Here is a 26652-nt window from a genome sequence, read left to right on the forward strand (position 1 = left end):
CCTCTGTCCATGGGGATTCTCCAAGCAAGAATACTGGAGTGGGTTGCTGTTCCCTTCTTTAGGGGATCTTTTGGACTCAGGGATCGAACCCGGGTCTCTTTATGTCTTCCGCAATGGTAGGTGGGTTCTTTACCACTAGCGCCACCTTAACTCCACAGGTCACAGCCTTCAGAGCAAACACAAGAGCACAGATATTGGAGCCAGACTGCCTGGGTTTTCTCTATCACTTCTAAGACTCACATTCTAATGATACTTGGGGAACCTCATGGGTCAAAGGGATGTGCTAGATCAAGGCAATATTTGGGTATTCCTGGGTTCCCTCACTAAAATACCATCTACATACTATCATAATACCAGCCAGTTATGTCCAACCACTAAGTTAGATTCTGAACCTAAGAACTGACTTATGGTATTTGTAAGAATAGTAGTAAAGTACAGGTTCTTATTTCCATAAACAGAGTAGCACTGTGCTGGGAAAAAAATACCTAGATCTTATCTTTGTCACTTAGCAAGAAAAACAATAAAAAATACTTTTCTCACTTAAAAGGTACACAATTAAAAAAAAAAAAAATCTGGCATGCAGGATCTTAGTTCCTTGACCAGACATTGAACCTGTGCTCCCTGCAGTGAAAGCTTGCAGTCTTAACTACTGGACCACCAAGAAAGTCCCAAAAGGTACATAATTATATAAAAACTACTTATGCCATGGGAAAACACTTCATTTGTAAGTGGAAAATTACTTTACCTATGTGAAGGCACAAACCAGGCTCCATGTGAGTGGACTGTATAAATCCTTCACCACAGTATACCTACCACGTGGCAGAGAGCAGCCACTTACAACCGATTAATGCAAACATGCATTCACAGAGGGAACTAACCCATGAAGTCCTTGGCTGATCTGACGAAACAATGGATGATTAATGCAAAAGGGTTGTTGGGTAGGAGATGAAGGAAGGAAAGAGGATTAATACTGATTAAAGGAAGACTGAATTTTGCCCAGATTTGTTTTTGTTAAAGTATTTTGAGATATTTCAATAACCAAAATAACTGTACAAAAAATAAACAAATTAACTTTATTAAGTTACCACTTCAGTCCTTACATTGATTTGTTTACAAAAATATCAGTTTGAAATACATTATCGAAAGTGAATACACACAATAAATAGAACATAAGGATGCATGGTGCTGCAGACACATCAACCAACTTATCTTGATCTATTGCCCACTGCTGTAGACAAATTTGACACAGATTCAGCATTACTGACACAGCAGTCAAAGTATCAGAGAGAGGGTGGCAAACTATGAGAAAAGTAGCTTAAAACTCTGGACCAAAAAAATACTCTCTGGACCACTCACCAAAAAATAAAAATAAAGAATAATTGTTTATCTGGAAGCTAACCTTAGTATAATACTGAATTATCTACTACTATCCATAGGAACAATCTAAAAATAAGAAAAGTGCCAGGGAACCTTCATTAACAGTATTTTTAAGCCAAAGTTTTTACTTTAAATATCTGATGATTACTCAAATATCCTAAGCCACGAGGCAGGCCCTAAGACAATAAGTTATAAATAATCTGAAATTAATAACTTAAACATGATATGGTTAATATAGTACACACTGCATGAGTAGCTCAACCAACCTCTTTTAGGTGAGGTAATAAGTAAAAGGTTTAAATTTACAGTTTCAATTTCTGCTCAAAAGAGTGATATCAGTATTCCAGCAACAGTGATGTCATCCTATTATTGTAAATATTCTAATATACATACTACTCTGAATTATACTTGATTGAATTCTATGTACATGTGGTTCCATATTCCAAGTGCAAATTTTCAACAGTATGGGTTTATAATTGAAGCTGGGTTTGACAAATGCTTTCTGACTTCTGAAAGCAAATGATGAAAGCACTTCCTAAAAGTGAATAAACTAGATACAAGTAGGTGACCATTTCCTTTTTTCTTTACGTGTGATGAACTTCATGAAGCATCAATTCCCGAGGTATGTTTGTTTCTGGACCATACAGCTTACACGCTCTTCTTTCAAAGGCAGTTACCATCTGCTTTACAACTTCATCGAAAAACAATGTGGCAAGCTGAGAGTGTAGAAGTGAGCGAAATTCAAAAGAAATCTGTAGGAAAATGTTAATAACTATTTTAGAAAGACCTTTCTTTTACTAAATCTCTACTTAGGGTAATGGTGTTTGCATAGTCAAACGGGCTAATTGGCCCAATACCTAAGGCAGAGCAATATGGGCCTATATCTAGATGAGATTTTTAACATCGATAAGAGGGAGACTTTTTTACTGTAGTAAGCGCAACAGTGGCTACACAACAAACGTAAATAAAACAGAGTCAATGAATCTCATTTTATGGCAAAGAGTCTGATTTTATTAAGTTAAAAAAACACTGGAAAAAAAGCTTTGCTAAATGAATATCATATTTATCACTTCAGCTTCTTATTAGTGTGTCCCTTTAAGAGCTACCTTCCTTCCCAAAAAGAAATGGTAGCTCAGCTGGTAAAGAATCCACCTGCAATGAGGGAGACCTGGATTCGATCCCTAGGTTGGGATGATCCCCTGGAGAAGGAAACAGCTACCTACTCTAGTGTTCTTGCCTGGAGAATTCCATGGACAGAGGAACCTGGCAGGCTACAGTTCGTGGGGTCACAAAGAGTCGGTCACGACTTCCCAAAAGGAAGGAAGGAAGGGAAGTGATCTCTCTGATAGGTTATTCCCACAAGTTAATACCAGAAAGGTGAGGTTAATCCACAAACTAGATGGCAAAGGTGCTTCCATCTTAAAGTAGACAAGGATTTAAATTTCATTTATATCCCCTCAAGACTGAATTCAAAACCAATCTGAGAAATAATGCCTTAAGGATGAAATATCCACTAACTTTCAAAAGTTTTAAATTTTAAAACAATTTTGCTTATTAAAAAGTTGCAATAATACCACTAAGATTTCTCATATGCCCACCACCCAGATTTCAGGTTTTATATAACCACAGTGCAATTAAAACCAGGAAATTAAGAGACAAGAGTTAATATTACTAGATAGTAATGCTATTATCTACTCTATAGAGGTTTCATTCAAATTTCCCCAAGTGTTCCATTATTGTCCACTAATTTTTATGAAAAAATTATGAAATGAAAGCAACCTAAGAGCTGAGACCAGCATACAGTAATTTACTCAAAATTATAACCATATTTTAAAATGTAAGCCTGAGCTGCAAATACAGGAACCAACTCATGTAAATAGAAAGCCACACAAGTGACTTTAAGTTTGCTATTGCTAAGGTGGTATGAACAAGGAAATATCAATACCATAGTGCTTAAATTTAAAAATATATTTTCCTTTGCATTTTATTTCTGCAATTCATAAGATGCAGATCAATGTACACATTTCATTTGGTGTTACACTGTTATTAAGCTGGTAGTAGGCAAGACATGTGTCTTATCATCTATGGACTTGCAAAAACTAGAAAATAGAGAAGGCATTCAAGGTTTCAGGAAAGAGAGAAAGAGAAAAGGTCATTGGCATTCTTTCCTTTTCGTTGACTGTGCCATGCAGCATGCGAGATCTTAGTCCCCAGCCAGGGATTGAACCAGTGTCCCCTGCAGTGGAAGTGTAGAGTCCTAACCACTGGACTGCCAGGGAATTTCCCCTAGCATTCTGTCTTATAAAATTAGTGCCAAAAAAAAAAAAGAATAGTCAGTGCAGAAAAAGATATTCAATACTCAGAAATTTGAGATTAAAAAAAAAGTCTTATAGTAATTGTTATGCATAAGTGTGCGTGTGTGTGCGCGTGCGAGTACATGTGAGCACACTCACTTGCTCAGTTGTGTCCAGCTCTTTCCATCCCCATGGACTAGGGCCCCCAGGCTCCTCTGTCCATGGGATTTTCCAGTCAAGAATACTGGAGTGAGTTGCCATTTCCTACCCCAGGGGATCTTCTTGACCCAGGGATTGAACCTGAATCTCTGGCGTCTCCTGCATTGGCAGGCGGATTCTTTACCACTGAACCACCTGGGAAGCCTAATTGCTATGCATGCAGTTTACTAATTATAGCATCTGGGTTCTAATAAAAATGAATTACTCCTTCTTTACCAACTTTATTTGATATTTGGAACAAATAGAGAGCTGTATGAGAGACTTACTGAAAAATCCAAAGTACAAGTTCTTGGGTAGCCAGGAAGACCTGGGCTAAAACGCCAAACAGTCTCCAAATGATTGAAGAGCTTCCCATCAGTACAGGATGCCTAGAACAAAATGAAACAAAACAAAAATCAGTAAAATACCACTTGGATTGTCCAGAATCTATAATTGAGGATGCTTTAGTTTAAAGTAAATATTTTTATAGATTAGATCACAGGTGACAAAAAGATCTCTTTAGCTTGGTACTAGGAAGAGATCTCTTGCCGACATAAGCCATTTTCCTTTCTCCTGGGATTCCCAAGATTACTACCAGTTCTCTCTTCCACTGCTGCCACCCACTGTGCTACTGCAGAGTTCTCCCCCCACAACAAAATAGGGAGTTACTATCTGGAAGTTTATTTCCAGCTCTGCCACTTATTAGTGATCCTGAACAAGTTAATTCCCTGTAATGTATTTCCTTAACCTGTAAAATGAGCATAATGCCCATTTTTTACCATCACTATGAGATGGCTAAATTTAATACTTGTAAGGAATCTGGCATAGATCCCTACAACAATTCTGTAATTCTTGCCTGCCCAGAGATCTTCCTTATCAATCACATTTACTTTCTCTAACTCACTATTCTGTATCTCTAGGGGCCTCTATGGTTCCAGTTTTCTTGTTAAGTCTAGTCCTGACTCATTGCTTTCTGACCTCTCACCTCTTCAGTGCTCGTTATTTCACATACGTGTGTACACTGAAACGTAATACACAGTGATACTATGTGCAGTGCAATCTGACATGTCCCATTCTCTAGCATTAAAAAATGCCGGTTGAGACCCATTCAAGAGTTGCCTTCCAGTGTGAAAAATGGTGGCCAGGACCACAGTTACTAAGACACTGTCAGAACTGGTTATGACCTTGAATGAAGTTCAACTTCTTTATTTACTATCCTAAGATGCCATCTGGGCCTTATTATACTAGTAGACAACTGACCTCAAGAATATATATGCTATGTTCCCTCAAAAGCAGGCTATTTTTAAACTCTTGTTTGAAAGTCTTGGGCTTCCCAGGTGGCTCAGCTGGTAAAGAATCCGCCTGTAATGAGGGAGACCTGGGTTCAATCCCTGCATTGGGAAGAACCCCTGGAGAAGGCAAAGGCTACCCACTCTAGTATTCTGGCCTAGAGAATTCCATGGACTATAGAGTCCATGGGTTCGCAGAGTTGGACACGACTAAGCAACTTTTACTTTCACTACTATAGAATCATTATAAATTGCACCCATACTAAAAAGCATTTTAAAAGAAATGCTCTATTCACATTTATTAAAAAATTTTTAATTTTTAATATGGAAACCAGTGAAAGTTTTTTATTTAGACACAAAAAAGTCATTAAAGTAAAAAAATATCTTCAAGGCTTCTTGCCTTCTGAGATGGCCCACACTCTGTAAAGTTTCTTCTAAATAAATCTAGTTCGTATTAAAAAAAAAATTTTTTTTCCCCAAAGCATTTGGCTTTATACTTGGTTCAATAATGAACATCTAATTTTTAAAACCATCAAAAATCTATAATAAAATATTATTTCAGTTATCCAACTTTTTTTTTTTTTTGGCTGTGCCTTGTGGCTTGTTTTATCTTTTGTCCCCCAATCAGGGATCAAACCTGTGCTCCCTGCAGGGGAAAAGTGAGGTTTCAACACTGGACCACCAGGGACGACCTTTTTTTTTTAACTGGAGGATAACTGCTTTACAGTCATGTGTTGGCTTCTGCCATACAACAATGTGAATGAGGCTTAAGTATACATATATCCTCTCCCTCTGGAACTTCCCCCCAATTCCCCACCCCTCTAGGTGGTCACAGAGTACCACAATGAGCTCCCCCAAAATATGGAATGGTTCATGAATTTGCATTCATCTTTGTGCAGGGATCATGCTGATCTTCTTTATATTGTTCCAATTTTAGTATATTTGCTGCTGAAGCAAGCAATTTATTTACTTTTATTTCTAATTTTTTACAACTTTTTCAGTTACCCAACTTTAAGGTAAAGCATTCCATCCTTCTTTACAATCATGTATGAAGCTTATAAGAAATTTAATAGTAAGAAAAAAAAAAGAAATTTAATAGTAAGGGAGAAACAGCTGTTGGGAATAATCACTACAATATAGCACCTTCCTCTGACTATGTTTTTAACAAAATTTGGCAGTGCTGTACTTGTATCAATAACCTAGCCCAAGGACCCACAGATTTTTACTGGTATGTTTTGATAGGGACAATACTGCCAATGGTCTCATTCCTAACAGAGATACTGAACACAGCAAGTGGGCTTCTGGCCATTACAGACTGACGAATCTATGATTCATGTAGAACCACTGACATGTCAAGTCACAGGCACATTTGGGGCAGCTAATAAAAAATGTCACAGCTTTTGTTGCTCTCTTGGTTCTAATTTTTATTTTATGTCATATATATATATAAGGTATTAAGATCTAGAACCTGAGCCCAGGGAAAATTAAAAGCTGAACATAGCTGTGTTTTATTCTCAAATATGTCTTTAAATATTAGCACATTAAGTGAGGCAGCTTATTTTAATAGAAAAATAATTTGGGAATCAGACATACACAGTATGAATTTGTGTGTACCTTGGGTCTCAGAACAACCCTCAAATGCTGCCTAACCATTAGGTCGTGCTAACATGCTAAGTTGCTTCAGTCATGTCCAACTCTTTGCGACCTCACGGACTGTACTCTGTCTGTGGGATTCTCTAGGCAAAAATAATGGAGATGGTTGCCATTTCCTCCTCCAGGGGATCTTCCTGACCCAGGAATTGAACCCCAGTCTCTTATGTCTCCTGCATTGGCAGGTGGGTTCTTTACCACTAGTGCCACCTGGGAAGCCCTTAAATAATAAATTAGCACATTAAGTGAGGCAGCTTATTTTGATGGAAAAATAATTTTGGAATCAGACACACACAGTATAAATTTATGTGGGCTCTTAATTTCTCTAAGCCTCCTAAAATTAAGATAGTAATATATAATACATACTATTATAATTAAAAAAAAGTTTCCTGCCTCCTTGGCAGTGCTGAAGGTTACTGAAATTACTATGAACATCTGGATATACAGGAACACAGGAACACAGCAATGAGAACTTCATAAACAAAAGCCTCATAACTGAGGATTCAGAGATGAAAAAGAAGATCTCCCATTCCCTTAAGTAGCTCGATTCTGTCAAGCAGAAATCCAAAGGAAGAAAGAAGTTATACTAAAGAGTGGTAAGAGAAATAAATAAAGCACATGCAAAGCCTAGAGGAATCACCGAGGTAGAACAGACTAGCCATATGAAAGGAAAGGGAGAAAGCAGGCTGGGATTTGAAGGATTAACAGGCAAAGAATCAAGTTCATTACAGAGAGAAGGAACAATATGCAAAGGCACAGGGCTGTGGAGTAAGTACTATACGGTACATTCATGGAAGTCAGGGAAAGGAAGAAAGCCAGGGGAGAAAATGATACGGTTTTAGAGTTCTTCAGTTAGATGCAGGATATGTTAAGATCGAAGTTATAAGAATCTGAATGGTAAGAGATTGAGGTCACGGGACTCAATTGTAAGATTTATAGAGATATTCGCAGTTGTCAGACAGACTAGAGTCTCGGCTGTGTAACCCTGGGCAAGCTATCTAACTCTTCTAAGGCTCAGCATACTCGAGGATAAAAATTTGCATCTCAAAGGTCTGTTGTGAAGATTGAACAATTCAAGTAAAGCACTGTAGAGCTTAATACATTAGCTACTATAAGACAGGCAGTGCACTATAGTAGGTAAAAACTGCAAAACTATGAGGCAAATCGGTGGGTATGGGGCACGGACTTTTAAGTGGAGTTGACGTTTTGACAGTGGGACTAGGGTGGACTCCAGTGTCTTAGCTTCACTGGACAGTATATTCTTTCTGGTATGAGAGCTGCATGTTCTCAATGACTGACAAAGAGGTGAAAAAGGCACTTAGCTCTGCCCAATAACCGAAATGATACCACCACTAAATCAAGTGGGCACAAAACACAACTTAAGCTTTTAAAGTCTTTGTTCACCACACTCTAGGGTCAAAATAAATGGTAGTGTAACTCTGGAGTTCTCCTTTTTCATGTGTTGAAGTCTGAGTGCCTTTCCTATGCATGTACCCTTCTCTGAGAAGGGTAAGATGATTAACACAATGCATGCAACAGCACCTGGCATGTCAGTACCTGGTACATGGCAGGATGACTTCAACAATGTTTATATTCTCCACTTTTATATCTTTTCTATCTTTCTTCATCCTCTCACCACTTTCCCTGCCTTAACTTAAAAAAAAAAGCACAAGTATCAATATTAAATTAAAACATTTCTCACTTGTGTGGCTGAATCTTTCCTAGGGGTCAGCAGCTCAACAGAAGGACAAAAGAAAAAGCTTCTCATTTCCATGTTCTAGTTAAATTTATATTTGGAAAGAATAATACTAATATTGTATAAAATAACACAACTTAAGTGATATAACAGTTTGTTTTTCCCTCCTCCTATCAGTTTAAGGAAATCTTCTTAAGCTATTACACATTAACCCGTTTAATATATCACTAGTTGAGGAATATTTAAAAACAACAAAAAACAAAACCATTACCTTCACCAAATGTGGTTTCACCAAGGTTACTACTGATGTATAGCGCTCCAATACAGGTGGAAACCCAATTTCTAATCGTGTTTTGCAGTATCCAGATCTCCTTGATATTATATCTGATTTTTTACACCAAGGAACAAAATGCTTGTAATCTTCCATTCCAGATACTACATCATACATTTCCTGCATAGAATAACTTTAAAAAAAAAAAGGAAAGGTGTTAACTGCACCTATTTATACAGTACATATACACTTTAAATCAGCGGTCCCCAACTTTCTTGGCATCAGGGGCTAGTTTTATGAAAGACAATTTTTCCATGGAGTCGGGAAGAGAGGATGGTTTCAGGATGATTCAAGTACGTAAGATTTATTGGACAATTTATTGCTATTATTATTATATCAGCTCTACCTCAAATCATCAGGTATTAGACCTCAGAGATTGGGGACCCCTACTTTAAACTGAATAAATAATAAAACTTACTGTGAATGAGGCAAGAAATCATTTGGCACACACATTAATACTGCTTTATAATAAATGGCTGATGAATTATGGTACATTCATACTGTGGAACTCGTCAGTTATCTAAAAGGATTAAGATCAAATGTACAGTTCACCCTTGAACAACACAGGTTTGCCCTGTGTGGGTCTACCTACATAAAGAGTTTTTTTACTTGTATTTTTGTTTTACAGATTTTTTAATTAAATGTGGGGGAGAGTTTGTGTTCAATCAGAAATCACAGTATGTGGAATCAAACAAACTAAGGTCTGAGTCTTGATTTTATACCAGCTGTTTCAGCTTCCTGCCTTTGGATAAATCATTTATCAATTCCTTGTTTTCAAACAAAAATAGCAGTATGCAGATTTTTTTTTTTTTTTTACTGTGTGGGGGTCTGTACTCCCAAACCCCCCATCTTTCAAGGGTCAACCATATACTTTAGAGCAAAGAGGTTTAAAATATATGGCTACATGAAAAAAGGCACAAATATCAAGTTTTTAATAATCGAGGAAATACACTATATACTTACAATATTTCTTAGATAGATAATAAAATTGTATATATCTTGTCTGTTTTATATACAACTTTATTATCGATTTGAGAAATGGATATAAGTATATACTGTAATTCCTCAATTTTAAACATTTGGTATTTGCTTTTTCTGAAAATAATTATGTTAACAGACTGTAATGAAAATATATTTTAAAAGTCCTAAAAGGATATAAACAATTACCAGTTGTAATTCAGGAAAAAAAGAGTAGGATTAAAAACAGACTAACTCTTTAATATATATATTTCTATTTTTTCTTTTGTGTCTTTTTAAAATTCTTTTTTTCTATTTTCTTCTGTTTTTTTCTTTTCATTCTAGTATATATACTTCTAAATTGTTAACTATTTATACAAGTATGCAAACATTTGTAAGTAAGAAAAAAAATCAATTCTATAACAGAAAAAGGAGAATTTCTCACTCTTTATGAGCCAGCCTAACACCCTGCCAACCCAAACTTCACAAAGAACATAAAAAATCTATAAACCCATATTACCTGTGAGTACTGAAGCAAAACCTCTAGGTAAAATACCAGCATATATAATCCCAGTAATATATTAAAAAAATAAAACCATCAAATGCAACTCATTTAAGGATGTATGGATGAATCATCCATAGTACATACAATCAACCATACATAGTATGGATGGTTCAGTACTAAGAATTATTACAACCATAATATTTAGCCAAAACAAAATCACTGTATGATTCCCTTCACAGATAGTAAAATATAAGAAGCATTACTATTAGCATTAGAAAGAAACCAATGATGCCATCATTACTGTCATTTGACATTGTTCTAAAATGTCAAAGAAATTAAATCAGAGTATGAAATATGGGCACACGTGTGGAAAAGAATTAAGCAAAATTATAAACTGGCAGGTGAGATGACTATCAAATCAAAAATGAATCAATCAAGAATTCAGTGAGGTAGCCTGTTAAGAAATATATAAAAATTAATACTGTTTCTATACTAACAAGTAGAAAACAGTCGCATACAAATTCAAAATACCTAGAAACAAATTCCACAAAGATACATCAGGGTTTAAAAAAAACAACAACACACACCACACTGTGGATACATATAAAGACCACTGAACAATGAAAACCAAACACATATTATTCTCGGTTATAAAGAGTCAACACTGCTAAAATAGAACTCATCTCAAAATGAACCACCACATTCTAAATTTCAAAAGGGTATGTTTGGAATATGACAGAATGAATTAATCTTTATGATCATGAAATGAGGCCCACAGAGGAAAGAGTAAATACACCTACTCTACTCTCTCCATGTTCTCAGACACTTGGAAATAAATGTCAATATAAATCCCATGAAGATGTATGAGACCTGCTAGCCTGGAAGCTATTTGCATAAAAGTAGTCTATTATGTTCAAATATCAATTCTAAAACATAGTAGTTTCATGTGAGCCTAAGTTGCTTAACCTCTCAATTTTCTTCATCCATAGTTGAAAAATACCTCTACTGAGTTATTTTAAGGGTTAAAGGAAATAGTTTTGACATAATGCACAATGCTTACTAAGCACTTCATAAATGGTAGCTATTATGTGTTTACATCAAACAATATATGGGGGAAGGTGATCATCAGATAAGACCAATTTGTAATAAAAAGAATTTTAGCATGAGAAAGAATAAGGAAACAAGAAAGAATAAATAAATATGGTGGCAAAAATAAGCTTTGGAGTCATGACACAACACAATTTCTCAGCTTCAGTTTCTTCATCTTTACAATGGGAAAAATACCTAGATCACATGATTATTGTGAGAATTAAATGAAACAATATAGAGCAGCCAGCAGGCCTGTCAAATGCAAGTTCACAGTAAAAGGGAGATCTTAGTAATTCAAAAGTAAAGCAGACCAATTCACAATTTGATTTTTCATCTTTTTGTTGCCATTTCTGTTCTTAAGACACCATCTGGGGCAAAGATGTCTACCTATCCAAGTATTAAGGCTTGCTTTATGTGGTATTCTTGCTGGCCACGAGTAGGCTACAAATTAAACAGCTGTCATATGACTACTTCTTGCCAATAATATCTGAGAGTAAGCACTGTGTGTCACTTCCAGGACCAATATGATTAAGCATCAGGTGTTTCTTTTTAAGAGATCCTGAAGACCAAGGAATCACAAAAGTACCAAGTTGGATGGGGCCTAGGTTCTTGCCTGACTCTGTAAACAGTTTTATTGGAACACAACCATGACCATTTATTACACATTGTCCACTGTTAGTTCTGGGCTACACTGACCGTGTTGAGTAGTTGCAACAGAGACAATATGGCCCAAAAACCTATCTACCAACTGGCCCTTTACAGAAAAAGTTTGCCAACCTCAGCTCTGGATGGTAGGGGCCTCTTAGCATGTTTATATATACTTACCTATGTATGTGTGTATGTGTGTAGGTGAGGGAGCTATACAAACATATTTGGCCCAACATATCAGTAATGATGCCACTATAAAAAAGAACAGTGTACAAAAATGCAGGACATAAACAGTTTATTTTCTTTAAATGTCAAGATTTAAACCTATCCTATATAGTTACCATATTCATTCAACCAGTATTTATAAAATAGCAAGGGTGAGAAAATCAGAGCTTGGTCTGTAAGAAACGAATCTAGAAAAAAAGAAGCACAATATTCTAAAGAACATTGTGAACATGCTCTTTTAATATATCTATTACTATATACAAACCCTATAATTCTCCTTTCTGAATATTCTTTTCTTTTGTTTATTAATGGTGCAGCAATTCTGAAGAAGGTTCTTGCACGTATCTTCTTAGGAAAAACTGAGGTATGTAGTGGAAGAGTTCTGCTCATCAGTATACCACAGGAAGCTAAATAACTAAAAAGAGAGAAATTACCTGATTGAGTAACATTAACAATTAAGAGCAAACAAAGTAGAGACCATTAAATAACAATCATACTTCAGATGTTTGCAACTTTAGAATATTTCCGAAAAATTACACATGCAAAAAATAAGCTTCTTGGGCACCATAAAGAAAACTAAAAATACCAGCTTACAGTTAGGGTTAGAGCCTTCAGACACAAAAGGTATCTCTCAGAGCTGGCTTTTAGTCTGCAGTCATGTGTAAACAACATATTACTGCCCTAGGATGGGAGAATATTCATTGTCCAATTTTTAACTCATCTACCCACCTTGTTTTCCCAGCTGCATCCGCATGACATCTGAAATTAGGTCCCTGTCTCCACTGTATATGTGGCAGGCCTGTCAGACCTATTACTCAATTATCTTTTACCTTCCAATCTCCATTTCCATGTGTGTATGTAAAAACATATGTCAAGGTAATTAGAATGTTGACTGTTTAGGGTACTTCATAATACAGATGCCTGATATGCTCTTGTTCACCTATATATTTTTAGCCTTTACACTACTAAGATTATTTCATAACTATTATACACTACTATTTGTACATTAGTTCACATATTTATTGAGCTGCTATTCTGTGCCAGGCACTAGGGACATAATGGAGAATAAAACAAATATAAAGATTACATTCTAGCTGAGGATTAAATAAGCCACTAAAATAGAAATGGGTGTGGGGACATGTAATTAGGACCTCCTTTAGATAGGGTGATGCAGGAAGTCCTCCGATGTTGTATTTCAGCTGAGGCATAATGGATAAGGAGGAGTTATTCCAGCTGAGCTATTTCAAATCCTAAAAGATGATCCTGTTAAAGTGCTGCACTCAATATGCCAGCAAATTTGGGAAACTCAGTAGTGGCCACAGGACTGGAAAAGGTCAGTTTTCATCCCAATTCTAAAGAAGGGAAATGTCAAAGAACATTCAAACTACTGCACAGTTGCACTCATTTCACATGCTAGCAAAGTAATGCTCAAAATCCTTCAAGCTAGGCTTCAATAGTATGTGAATTGAGAACTTCTGGATGTATAAGCTGGATTTAGAAAAGGCAGAAGAGATCAAATTGCCAACATCTGGTGAATCATAGAAAAAGCTAGAGAATTCCAGAAAAACATCTGCTTCATTGACTATGCTAAAACCTTTGGCTGTGCAGGTTAACAACAAAGTGTGGAAAATTCTTAAAGAGATGGGAATACCTGACCACCTTATCTGCCTTCTGAGAAACCTATATGCCGAGAAGCAATAGTTAGAACCAGACATGGAACAATAGACTGGTTCCAAATTGGGAAACTAGTATGTCAAGGCTGTATATTGTCACTCTGCTTATTTAACTTCTATGCAGAGTACATCATGAGAAACGCTGGGCTGGAAGCAGCACAAGCTGGAATCAAGATTGTTGGGAGAAATATCAATAACCTCAGATATGCAGATGATACCACCCTTATGGCAGAAAGCAAAGAGGAACTAAAGAGCCTCTTGATAAAGGTAAAAGAGGAGAGTGAGAACGCTGGCTTAAAACTCAACATTCAGAAAACTAAGATCATGGCATCTGGTCCCATCACTTCACGGCAAATAGATGGGAAGCAATGGAAACAGTGACAGACTTTATTTTCTTGGGCTCAAAAATCACTGTGGGTGGTGACTGCAACCATGAAATTAAAAGACACTTGCTCCTTAGAAGAAAAACTATGACAAACCTAGACAGCGTATGAAAAAGCAGAGACATTACTTTGCCTACAAAGGTATGTATAGTCAAAGCTATGGTTTTTGTAGTCATGTACAGATGTAAGAGCTGGAAAATAAACAAAGGCTGAGCACCAAAGAACTGATGCTTTTCAACTGTGGTACTTTAGAAGACTCCTGAAAGTACGTTGGACTGCAAGGAAATCAAACCAGTCAATACTAAAGGAAATCAACCCTGAATATTCATTGGAAGGACTGATGCTGAAGCTGAAGCTTCAATACTTTGGCCACCTGATGTGAAGAGCCAACTCACTGGAAAAAATCCTGATGCTGGGAAAGACTGAAGGCAGGAGGAGAAGAGGATGATAGAGAATGACATGGTTGGATGGCATCACTGACTCAACGGACATGAGTTTGAGCAAACTCTGGGACATGGTAAAGGACAGAGAACCCTGGAATGCTGCAGCACATGGGGTTGCAAAGAGTCAGACACCACTGAGCAACTGAACAACAACTACAGCCATGTAAAGGGTGAAACAGGTATGTATGTACATAATGTGTGTGTACACATATATAAGATCTCTCTCTCATACACACATATGTGTGTGTCTGTACATGGGAGGAGGAGAGGTAGATACAGACCATTCCAAGTACTAGGCAAAGAGCCTGGCAGCATCCAGACTCTCAAAAAGATTAACAGTGAAGCAGAAGTATAGCAAGCCAGGGTGAGAGCACGATGAAATAATGTTAGCGAGAGAGGCTGCAGCTGGATCATGCTGGGGACTACTGGTCAGTATAAAGCAATTTGGTATTTATTCTCAATGAGATGCTCTTAAAGTGTTCCCCCTAAAAGAATATTTCATTAAATCAAGTCTTCAAGTTATTTTTTTAACAGAGAAAGGAGTGGCCTGGTGAAATCTCATGTTACATATAAAATTTGATTCATATAAAATATGATTTATGTATAAATAAAACTTCTTTAAGGACACTGACATCCCATAGTGTGGCTGGAAGAGAAAACTGAGTTAAAGAATGATTGAAGAAACTGGGGCTATTCAGTAAGAAGATCAGGGATGGACTGTAAGGAGATCAAACCAGTCAATCCTAAAGGAAATAAACCCCGAATATTCACTGGAAGGACTGATGCTAAAGCTGAAACTCCAATGCTTTGGCCACCTGATGTGAAGAGCCCGACTTATCAGAAGAGACCCTGATGCTGGGAAGGATTGATGGTGAAAAGAGAAGAGGGCAGCAGGAGGATGAGATGGTTAGATAGCATCACTGACTCAATGGACATGAGTTTGAGCAAACTTCAGGAGATGGTGGAGGGCAGAGCCTGGCATGCTACAGTTCATGAGGTTGCAAAGAGTTGGACGTGACGTAGACACAGAACAGCAATAACTAGTGCAAAAAAGAACAGACTGCGAGAGAAGGCAATAGTGAACTAGAGACAGAAGTAAGATGTAACAGGTGCTACGTGGGTGGAGGAAAAATGACCAAGTGACAGTCCATGGGGGTCACAAACAGTCGGACAGGACTGAGCACAATAGGAGTTTTCTGATCAGTTTGCATATTATGGTTACAATGCCCTGGACAACACATCCATCTTCATACTTTATCAAGAAAAGTATGTCTTCAACTACAATATGAGAACCTTACAGTCATACACATGTTTAAACGATAGAATGAAAACTGAACAAAAGGAGGACAGTTTTTTGGTCACTAAACTTCCAGTACTACAACCTAAATACTGTATTATAATAAAGGCCAGAATCAGCCTTGCAATGAACTCATAAATTATCTCCCTTTTCATTATCATGAACAGTAAATATTTAGACTGAAATTTAAACCTTAATTTGATCACTAAAGCAATTTTTTTCTCAAAAGTAACAGCCAGCATTTTATAAGAGCAATATAAGCAGTAAAGTATGATACAGTGTTCTGCTTGGAACTTTTGGGTTGTTGATATTTTAAAAAATTCATTGACTCTAAATGTCCTGGAAGGAGCTCAACCAGATTTGTGCTTTATCCCTCCATCCTGTACAGATTACAACTGAATTAATTTTAAAAGTTAACTTTAATTTTCGAGCATAATTTATTGAAGTGTCATTAATAAAAGGAAGCTGGTGGAAATATGGAAAATTTCAATTCTCCTCTTCCATTAAGTGAAAGTGAAGTCGCTCAGTCTTGTCGGACTCTTTGAGACCACACGGACTATAGCCTACTAGGCTCTCCATCCATGGGATTTTCCAGGCAAGAGTACTGGAGTGGGTTGCCATTTCGTTCTCCAGGGGATATTCCCAATCCAGGGATTGAACCCAGATCTCCCGCATTGTAGGTAGACGCTTTACCGTCTGAGCCACCAGGGAAGTCCTCTTCTATTACCTACCAAAAAAGAACCAACCTGGAAAATCGAAGGCAGACTCTGACTCAAGGTTACAGGACTGCTAACTTACAATGGCAGGAAAAAAAAAAATCCAAGTCCCCTACTTCGGCTTCGGTTTAGTTTAGCTAGCACTAAAGTAGAGAAGGCAGTGGCATCCCACTCCAGTACACTTGCCTGGAAAATCCCATGGATGGAGGAGCCTGGTGGACTGCAGTCCATGGGGTCGCTAAGAGTCAGACACGACTGAGCAACTTCACTTTCACTTTTCACTTTCATGCATTGGAGAAGTAAATGGCAACCCACTCCAGTGTTCTTGTCTGGAGAAACTTAGGGACGAGGGAGCCTGGTGGACTGCCGTCTATGGGGTCGCACAGAGTTGGACACAACTGAAGCGACTTAGCAGCAGCACTAAAGTGGGGACGGGGGTGGGCAAAGACTGCTACCAGAAACTGGGGAAAGCACCTCTGGCCACTGGACACTCTGGGGGAACAAAAGCGGACTCACTGACAGGTCACAAACTCCCACATCCATCAGCCCCAACTCCTGCGCCCCAGTTATAACTTCCGGAGAACTGCAGCAGTAGGCCGTAGGGGAGGAGACCGGAAGAGCCCAAAGGCCCCACCCCACCCGGCATCAAGTGGCTGTATCAGCTGCTTCCAAGTCGCTGAGCGAAATGATTCACCGCCTCTCGCAAGGGCTGGGAACCACAAACAAGACGGGGCGACCAGAACAGGCTGGCGACCCTCCGGCCAAGGGTGCGGAGAGAGGGGGCCTGAGTCCGTCACTTGCCGAAGGCAGCAGTAGGCCCTTTGTCTACATAGACGCGGAAACGCATCCGATCCGCCTGCCTCACCGCAAATGTCCCGGGTCCCCTTGCTCAACAGGCCGTGGGGAGGGAGAAATTACCCTCGCTGCGGCGCCCCCGTTGTTCATTACCTGACGTTCCTCGCAGGCACCTGCGCTGGAGCCGGGACTCTGGCGGCTGCCACAGACTTCGGATGGCATCCCGAAACCACCTTTTTCAGGGCTCTTTGACCTATCCGAGCTGCCATGATCATCTTACTGAAGCCGGTCTCCAGTAAACCCGGACCAGGCCCACGGCACCGCCCTCCTCCGGCGGCCCGGGCCACGCGGCGTAGCCGCCCTCCAGCCAATCAGCGGGCCCCCTGAGCGGTCAGACACGCCCCATTTTCCTCTTTCCTATTGCGCAAAGCTGACGCACACTCCTACTGCCACAGAGCGCACTGTAAACGGGCTACGTCATCCTGCCGGCCAATCAGAGGGACCGCAGAGCCGCATGGACGAATCCCTCTAGGCCGGCGGGTGTTCAGTTCCCGCCGTGCTCTGACGTAAGAATTACCGTGACCGCTCCCCGCTGCAGCAGCTCAGGAAGTGTTCCGCGGATTCACCAACCGCCGTGGTTCTCTAGAGGCTGCTTCCGGTCGCGAGGCCAGCCACGTGAGCCCAGCGCAGGGGCGGGAGGAAGCCCGAGGTTCTGAGTATCGATTATGTAACTGTACGAATCGGTGAGTGCTGGGCTGAAATTGCCACCCCTGCAGGCTGCGAAATATGGCGTCAGTCTTGCTGTTAATGAATGTACCTGATGTCCTTACCCCGTGAGGTTGTTATGAGGGCAATATAATAAGGTTATGGCCTTAGAGAAGAGACTCGGTTCTGTTTGCCTTCTTTCTGTGTGGCCAACATTTTACCTGGTGTTGATGTATGGTTTGGGTTTCCCTCAGCCCAAATTTTGCTTCCATTCGGATTTTGCTTCCATTCACCCATTTCAGGAATCATTCATCAAGTCTTGACATTTGTTCTCGCTTTGTTGGTTCTTAGGTCCTTATGTAACTTTTATATGCCATAGTTTCTTGTAAACTGTAAAGTGAGGATAGCCATAATGTCAATACTTAACTGCACACGGTTTTGAGAAATTGTAGCTGACTAAACGAAATAAACAAATAGTTATTGAGCACTCACTCTCCGCTGTTTTAGGTGCTGGATAAATGAACAAAAGTCTACTATCATAGAGCTTCTAATCTAGAGTAGGGGAAATAAATTTTCATTCAGTTAATACAGTGTCAGATAATCATATGCTGGAGGAAAAAGTATGAAAAGCAGATGGAGAAGCTAAAGTGGGGTGTTGTCTTATATAAGGTGGTCAGATGGGCCTCTGAGAAGGTGATAATGAACAGGCTAAATGAAGTTAGCAGGTGAACTATGTGAATATTTGGGAAGGGAACAGCAAGTGCAAAGGCCTCAGACACAAACAGTCTTGCCTGTTGTATGAGAAGCAAGGGCTTTGTCTTACAGTCAGTGAGGGTGAGAGTGGTAGGAAATGAGGTCAGAGGTAGTGAGGGCTTTTTCATAGTATCTGGGAGGCCATGGCGCCATCTTTGGATTTTATTCTAAGTGTAAAGGGACGTCATTTGAGATCATTTGATCTGATTTACATTAACATAAATATTCCAGCTTTTGTGTATCTGTATGATTATTATTTTCTACTCTTGCTTTGTTCATTGCAACTTTCATTCAGTCGCTTAGTTGTGTCTGACTCTGCGGACACCATGGACTGCGGCACACCAGGCTTTTGTGTCCTTCACCATCTCCTGGAGCTTGATCAGAGTCATGTCCATTGAGTCAGTGATGCCATCCAACCATCTCATTCTCTGTCATCCCGTTCTCTGTCATCCCCTTTTCCTCCTGCCTTCAATCTTTCCCAGCATCAGGGTCTCTTCTAATGAGTTGGCTCTTCACATCAGGATGTCAAAGTATTGGAGTTTCAGCTTCAGCATCAGTCCCTCCAATGAATATTCAAGGTTAATTTCCTTTAGGATTGACTAGTTTGATCTTGCAGTGCAAGGGACTCTCAAGAGTCTTCTCCAATACACAGTTCAAAAGCAGCAATTCTTTGGCACTCAGCCTTCTTTATGGTCCAACCCTCACACCCATATATGACTTCTGGAAAAACCATAGCTTTGACTAGACGGGCCTTTGTTGGCAAAGTAATGTCTCTGCTTTTTAATATGCTAAGTTGGTCGTAACTTTTCTTCCAAGGAGCAAGTATCTTTTAATGATGACTGTAGTCATCATCTGCAGTGATTTTTGAGCCCAGGAAAATAAATTCTGTCACTATTTGCAATGCTTTCTCATCTATTTGCCAAGGAGTAATGGGACTGGATGCCATGATCTTAGTTTTCTTAATGTTGAGTTTTAAACCAGCTTTTTCACTCTCCACTTTCACTTTCATCAAGAGAAACTCTTTAGTTCCTCTTCGCTTTTTGCCGTAAGTGTGGTGTCATCTGCATTGCTGATGTTGCTGATGTTACTGATGTTTCTCCCAGCAATCTTGATTCCAGCTTATGCTGCATCTAGCTCAACATTTTGCATGATGTACTCTGCCTGTAAGTTAAATAAGCAGGGTGACAATAGACATACTCCTTTCCCAATTTGGAACCAGTCTGTTGTACCATGTCCGGTTCTAACTATTGCTTCTTGACCTGCATACAGGTTTCTCAGGAGGCAGATAAGGTGGTCAGGTACTTTCATCTCTTTAAGAATTTTCCACACTTTGTTGTAATCTGCACAAAAGCTTTATTGTAGTCAGTGAAGCAGAAGGTAGATATTTTTCTGGAATTCTCTAGCTTTTTCTATGACGCACCAGATGTTGGCAATTTGATCTCTGGTTCCTCTCCCTTTTCTAAGTCCATCTTGAACGTCTGGGAGTTCTCGGTTCACATACTGTTGAAGCCTAGCTTGGAGAATTTTGAGCATTACTTTGTTAGCATGTTAAATGAGTGCAATTGTGCAGTAGTTTGAACATTCTTTGGCATTGCCTTTCTTTGGGATTGGAATGAAAACTGACCTTTTCTAGTCCTGTGGCCACTGCTGAGTTTTCCAAACTTGCTGGCATATTGAGTGCAGCACTTTCACAGGATCATCTTAAAAGATGATTTGAAGTAGCTCAGCTGGAATTCCATCACCTCTGCTATTTTTGTTCGTAGTGGTGTTTCCTAAGGCCCAGTTGACTGCAAACTCCAGGATGTCTGGCTCTAACTGAGTGATCACACCATTGTGGTTATCTGAGTCATTAATATCTTTTTTGTACAGTTCTTCTGTGTATTCTTGCACCACCCTCTTCTTAATATCTTCTGCGGTCTATATCATTTCTGTCCTTTATTGTACCCATCTTTACATGAAATATTCCCTTGGTATCTCTAATTTTCTTGAGATCTTGTCTTTTGCATTCTGTTGTTTTCCTCTATTTCTTTGCATTAGTAGGAAGGCTTTCTTATCTCTCCTTGCTATTCTTTGGAACTCTGCATTCAGATGGGAGTATCTTTCTTTTTCTCCTTTGCCTTTTGCTTCTCTTCTTTTCTCGGCTATTTGTTAAGGCCTCTTCAGACAATCATTTTGCCTTTCTTTTTTAGGGGGATGGTCTTGATCCCTGCCTCCTGTACAATGTCACGAACCTCTGTTCATAATTCTTCAGGCACTCTATCAGATCTAATCCCTTGAATCTGTTTGTCACTTCCACTGTATAATTGTAAGAGATTTGATGTAGGTCATACCTGAATGGCCTAGTGGTTTTCCCCACTTTCTTCAATTAAAGTCTGACTTTGGTGATTAGGAGTTCATGATCTGAACCACGGTCAGCTCCCAGTCTTTTTTTTTTTTTTCTGGCTGTATAGAGTGTCTCCATCTTCGACTGTAAGAATATAATCAATCTGATTTCAGTACTGACCATCTGGTGATGTCTATATGTAGTCTCTTGTGTTGTTGGAAGAGAGTGTTTGCTATGACCAGTGCATTCTCTTGCAAAACGCTATTGGCCTTTGCCCTGCTCCAACGTCAAACTCTCCTGTTACTCCAGGTATTTTTTGACTTTCTACTTTTGCATTCCAGTCCCCTCTGATGAAAAGGACATGTTTTTTGGTGTTAGTTCTAGAAAGTTTGTAGGTCCTTCGTGGCAGTTACCCCTTACTAGATGCTTTGTAGTGTGAGTTCAAATCCCCAGCTACAGAGTATGTCAAGCAGTTTTCAGTTCAACACAGGATATAATTGTTGACTGAGGTGGTTCTATTGCTGCATCCTACAAAATTGTTCACTAGTCTGTGTGCGTGTGCTAAGTCGTTTGTCATATCCAGTTCTGTGAACCTGTGGGCCCTGGCCCACCAGCTTCCTGTATGGGATTCTCCAGGCAAGAATGTACTAGAATAGATTGCTGTGCCCTCCTCCAGGGGATCTTCCTGACCCGAGGATCAAACCTACATCTCTTACATTTCCTACATTGGTAGATGGGTTCTTAACCACTGGAGCTACCTCGGAAGCCCATTGTTAACTGAAGTGAAAGTGAAGTCGTTCAGTAGTGTCTGACTCTTGGCGACCCTGTGGACTGTAGCCTACCAGGCTCTTCTGTCCATGGGATTCTCTAGGGAAGAATACTGGAGTGAGTTGCCATTTCCTTCTCCAGGGGATCTTCCTAAATGGCCTATTAAACGTATTTTTCAACATAATACATAATTTACTTATGAACTTAATAGAAGGGTTTATTTTGCTAAATTCACCAAACATTTTCTCATAGAACTCTTCTCAGACATAAGAAAATATCTACTGAATTGGCTCATTCAATTGAATCGTTCTTCCCTGCACTTCCCCCAAGATTTTGTTTAGGGCAAATAAAGGAATCTTTGTGACAGTTGACAGTGTATGGTACTCACCTGACTTCTTAGCGAAGGATATAGTTATATGTCAGAAGCTTAAAGGTGATAAACTCTAGCTCAGTTTTAGTAGATAATGGTGCTTCCATATATTGTAGGCAAAAAAAATCTGTTTCGACAATAGGAAAAGATCTGTAGTATATTAAACCTCAGCAGAGATCTGTGGAAAGCAGTAATTCAGAATTCAAAACAACTATGCTGCAAAAAATATATCTGATACACTACCACCTATTAAATGTTATTGCCAAGCCAACTTTTTCACTCTCCTCTTTCACTTTCATCAAGAGGCTTTTTAGTTCACGGGAAATAGATGGGTAAACAGAGGAAACAGTGTCAGACTTTGTTTTTGGGCTCCAGAATCACTGCAGATGGTGACTGCAGCCATTAAGTTAAAAGACACTCCTTGGAAGAAAAGTTATGACCAACCTAGATAGCATATTGAAAAGCAGAGACATTACTTTGCCAACAAAGGTCCGTCTAGTCAAGGCTATGTTTTTTCTAGTGGTCAGGTATGGATGTGAGAGTTGAACTGTGAAGAAAGCTGAGCACCGAAGAATTGATGCTTTTGAACTGTGTTGCTGGAGAAGACTCTTGAGAGTCCCTTGAAGTGCAAGGAGATCCAACCAGTCCATTCTAAAGGAGATCAGCCCTGGGTGTTCTTTGGAAGGAATGTTGCTAAAGCTGAAACTCTAGTACTTTGGCCACTTTATGCGAAGAGTTGACTCATTGGAAAAGACTTTGATGCTAGGAGGGATTGGGGGCAGGAGAAGAAGGGGACGACAGAGGATGAGATGGCTGGATGGCATCACTGGCTCGATGGACATGAGTTTGAGGGAACTCCAGGAGATGGTGATGGACAGGAAGGCCTGGTGTGCTGCAATTCATGGAGTCGCAAAGAGTCGGACATGACTGAGCGACTAAACTGACTGACTGACTGAAAATAATTGAAGCTGAATCTGGTCAAGCTTGTGGATATGCCAATTTAAATGAGAGATAGAAGAACATGTTAAACGACACCCTGCTGCTGCTGCTGCTAAGTTGCTTCAGTCATGTCCGACCCTGTGTGACCCCATAGACGGCATCCCACCAGGCTCCCCTATCCCTGAGATTCTCTAGGCAAGAATACTGGAGTGGGTTGCCATTTTCTTCTCCAGTGCATGAAAGTGAAAAGTGAAAGTGACACCCTACAATCTGCCAAATATGGAATATGGGAAATTCTGTAGGACAAATTACCCAATTTCTTCAACAAATAAATTAGGAAGATTGGGGGTAGGGGGGTTCTTGTGGATTTATAAGATTAAAGAGGCATTATTTACATTTTGTTTTGAACAAACCAAATATAAAAGAAACAAGACTAAGAAATTCAACTGAAATACTTACTTTAGTAAAGATTCATACAAGCAAGGTCCAGTGCTGTAAAGAGCAATATTGCATAGGAACCTGGAATGTCAGGTCCATGAATCAAGGCAAATTGGAAGTGGTCAACCAAGAGATGGCAAGAGTGAACGTCAACATTCTAGGAATCTGGAAGATGGACTGGAATGGGTGAATTTAACTCAGATGATCATTATATCTACTACTGCGGGCAGGAATCCCTCAGAAGAAATGGAGTAGCCATCATGGTCAACAAAAGAGTCCGAAATGCAGTACTTGGATGCAGTCTCCAGAATGACAGAATGATCTCTGTTGGTCTCCAAGGCAAACCATTCGATATCACAGTTATCCAAGTCTATGCCCCAGCCAGTAATGCTGAAGAAACTGAAGTTGAATGGTTTTATGAAGACCTACAAGACCTTTTAGAACTAACACACAAAAAAGATGTCCTTTTAATTATAGGGGACTGGAATACAAAAGTAGGAAGTCAGGAAACACCTGGAGTAACAGGCAAATTTGGCCTTGGAATGCGGAATGAAGCAGTGCAAAGACTATTAGACTTTTGCCAAGAACATGCACTGGTCATAGCAAACACCCTCTTCCAACAACACAAGAGAAGACTCTACACATGGACATCACCAGATGGTCAACACCAAAATCAGATGGATTATATTCTTTGCAGCCAAAGATGGAGAAGCTCTATACAGTCAACAAAAACAAGACCGGGAGCTGACTGTGGCTCAGATCATGAACTCCTTATTACCAAATTCAGATTCAAATTGAGGAAAGTAGGGAAAACCACTAGACCATTCAGGTGTGACCTAAATCAAATCCCTTATGATTATACAGTGGAAGTGAGAAATAGATTTAAGGGCCTAGATCTGATAGATAGAGTGCCTGATGAACTATGGAATGAGGTTCATGACATTGCACAGGAGACAGGGATCAAGACCATCCCCATGGAAAAGAAACGCAAAAAAGCAAAATGGCTGTCTGGGGAGGCCTTACAAATAGCTGTGAAAAGAAGAGAGGCAAAAAGCAAAGGAGAAAACGAAAGATATAAGCATCTGAATGCAGAGTTCCAGAGAGTAGCAAGAAGAGATAAGAAAGCTTTCTTCAGCATCAATGCAATGAAATAGAAGAAAACAACAGAATGGGAAAAACTAGAGATCTCTTCAAGAAAATTAAGAGATACCAAGGGAACATTTCACGCAAAGATGGGCTCAATAAAGGACAGAAATGGTATGGATCTAACAGAAGCAGAAGATATTAAGAAGAGGTGGCAAGAATACACAGAAGAACTGTACAAAAAAGATTTTCACGACCCAGATAATCATGATGGTGTGATCACTCACCTAGAGCCAGACATCCTAGAATGTGAAGTCAAGTGGGCCTTCGAAAGCGTTACTACAAACAAAGCTAGTGGAGGTGATGGAATTCCAGTTGAGCTGTTTCAAATCCTGAAAGATGATGCTGTGAAAGTGCTGCACTGAATATGCCAGCAAATTGGGAAAACTCAGCAGTGGCCACAGGACTGGAAAAGGTCCGTTTTCATTCCAATCCCAAAGAAAGGCAATGCCAAAGAATGCTCAAACTACCGCACGATTGCACTCATCTCACACGCTAGTAAAGTAATGCTCAAAATTCTCCAAGCCAGGCTTCAGCAATACATGAACCATGAACTCCATGATGTTCAAGCTGGTTTTAGAAAAAGAGGAACCAGAGATCAAATTTCCAACATCCGCTGGATCATCGAAAAGCAAGAGAGTTCCAGAAAAACATTTATTTCTGCTTTATTGACTATGCCAAAGCCTGTGACTGTGTGGATTACAATAAACTGTGGAAAATTCTGAAAGAGATGGGAATACCAGACCACCTGACCTGCCTCTTGAGAAATCTGTATGCAGGTCAGGAGGCAACAGTTAGAATTGGACATGGAAGAACAGACTGGTTCCAAATAGGAAAAGGAGTACGTCAAGGCTGTATATTGTCACCCTGCTTATTTAACTTCTATGCAGAGTACATCATGAGAAACGCTGGACTGGAAGAAACACAAGGTGGAATCAAGATTGCTGGAAGAAATATCAATAACCTCAGATATGCAGATGACACCATCTTTACGGCAGAAAGTGAAGAGGAACTCAAAAGCCTCTTGATGAAAGTGAAAGAGGAGAGTAAAAAGTTGGCCTAAAGCTCAACATTCAGAAAATGAAGATCATGGCATCTAGTCCCATCACTTCATGGGAAATAGATGGGGAAACAGTGGAAACAGTGTCAGACTTTATTTTTTGGGGCTGCAAAATCACTGCAGATGGTGATTGCAGCCATGAAATTAAAAGACACTTACTCCTTGGAAGAAAAGTTATGACCAATCTAGATAGTATATTTGAAAGCAGAGACATTACTTTGCTGGCTAAGGTCCATCTAGTCAAGGCTATGGTTTTTCCAGTGGTCATGTATGGATGTAAGAATTGGACTGTGAAGAAGGCAGAGCGCCTAAGAATTGATGCTTTTGAACTGTGGTGTTGGAGAAGACTCTTGAGAGTCCCTTGAAGTGCAAGGGGATCTAACCAGTCCATTCTGAAGGAGATTAGCCCTGGGATTTCTTTTGGAAGGAATGATGCTAAAGCTGAAACTGCAGTACTTTGGCCACCTCATGCGAAGAGTTGACTCATTGGAAAAGACTCTGATGCTGGGAGGGATTGGGGGCAGGAGGAGAAGGGGACGACAGAGGATGAGATGGCTGGATGGCATCACTGACTCGATGGACGTGAG

At 39.5% G+C, this 26652-nt stretch overlaps 2 protein-coding genes across 5 annotated transcripts in view; one reads left to right on the plus strand and one right to left on the minus strand.

Annotated features, from left to right (window-relative positions):
• COQ10B (coenzyme Q10B) lies at positions 1049-18149 on the minus strand. Its single transcript, XM_005676301.3, has 5 exons — positions 17720-18149; positions 12525-12674; positions 8776-8968; positions 4157-4258; positions 1049-2129 (listed from the first exon to the last, which is right to left on the minus strand). The coding sequence occupies exons 1-5, from the start codon at positions 17839-17841 to the stop codon at positions 1962-1964; spliced, it is 735 nt and encodes a 244-aa protein (XP_005676358.1). The 5' UTR covers positions 17842-18149; the 3' UTR covers positions 1049-1961.
• SF3B1 (splicing factor 3b subunit 1) overlaps positions 18208-26652 on the plus strand; it is a 60204-nt gene continuing 51759 nt past the window's right edge. For 3 of the 4 annotated variants that reach the window (XR_001919384.1, XR_001919385.1, XM_013970657.2), the window contains exon 1: positions 18211-18309. The gene's annotated coding sequence lies outside the window, so the exon portion shown is untranslated. Of the gene's footprint in view, positions 18310-26652 lie in introns of all 4 variants that reach the window. The other variant, XM_005676299.3, reaches the window with a different exon arrangement.

The sequence above is a fragment of the Capra hircus genome, chromosome 2 (assembly GCF_001704415.2).
Source record: "Capra hircus breed San Clemente chromosome 2, ASM170441v1, whole genome shotgun sequence".
In the NCBI taxonomy this organism is placed as follows: domain Eukaryota; kingdom Metazoa; phylum Chordata; class Mammalia; order Artiodactyla; family Bovidae; genus Capra; species Capra hircus.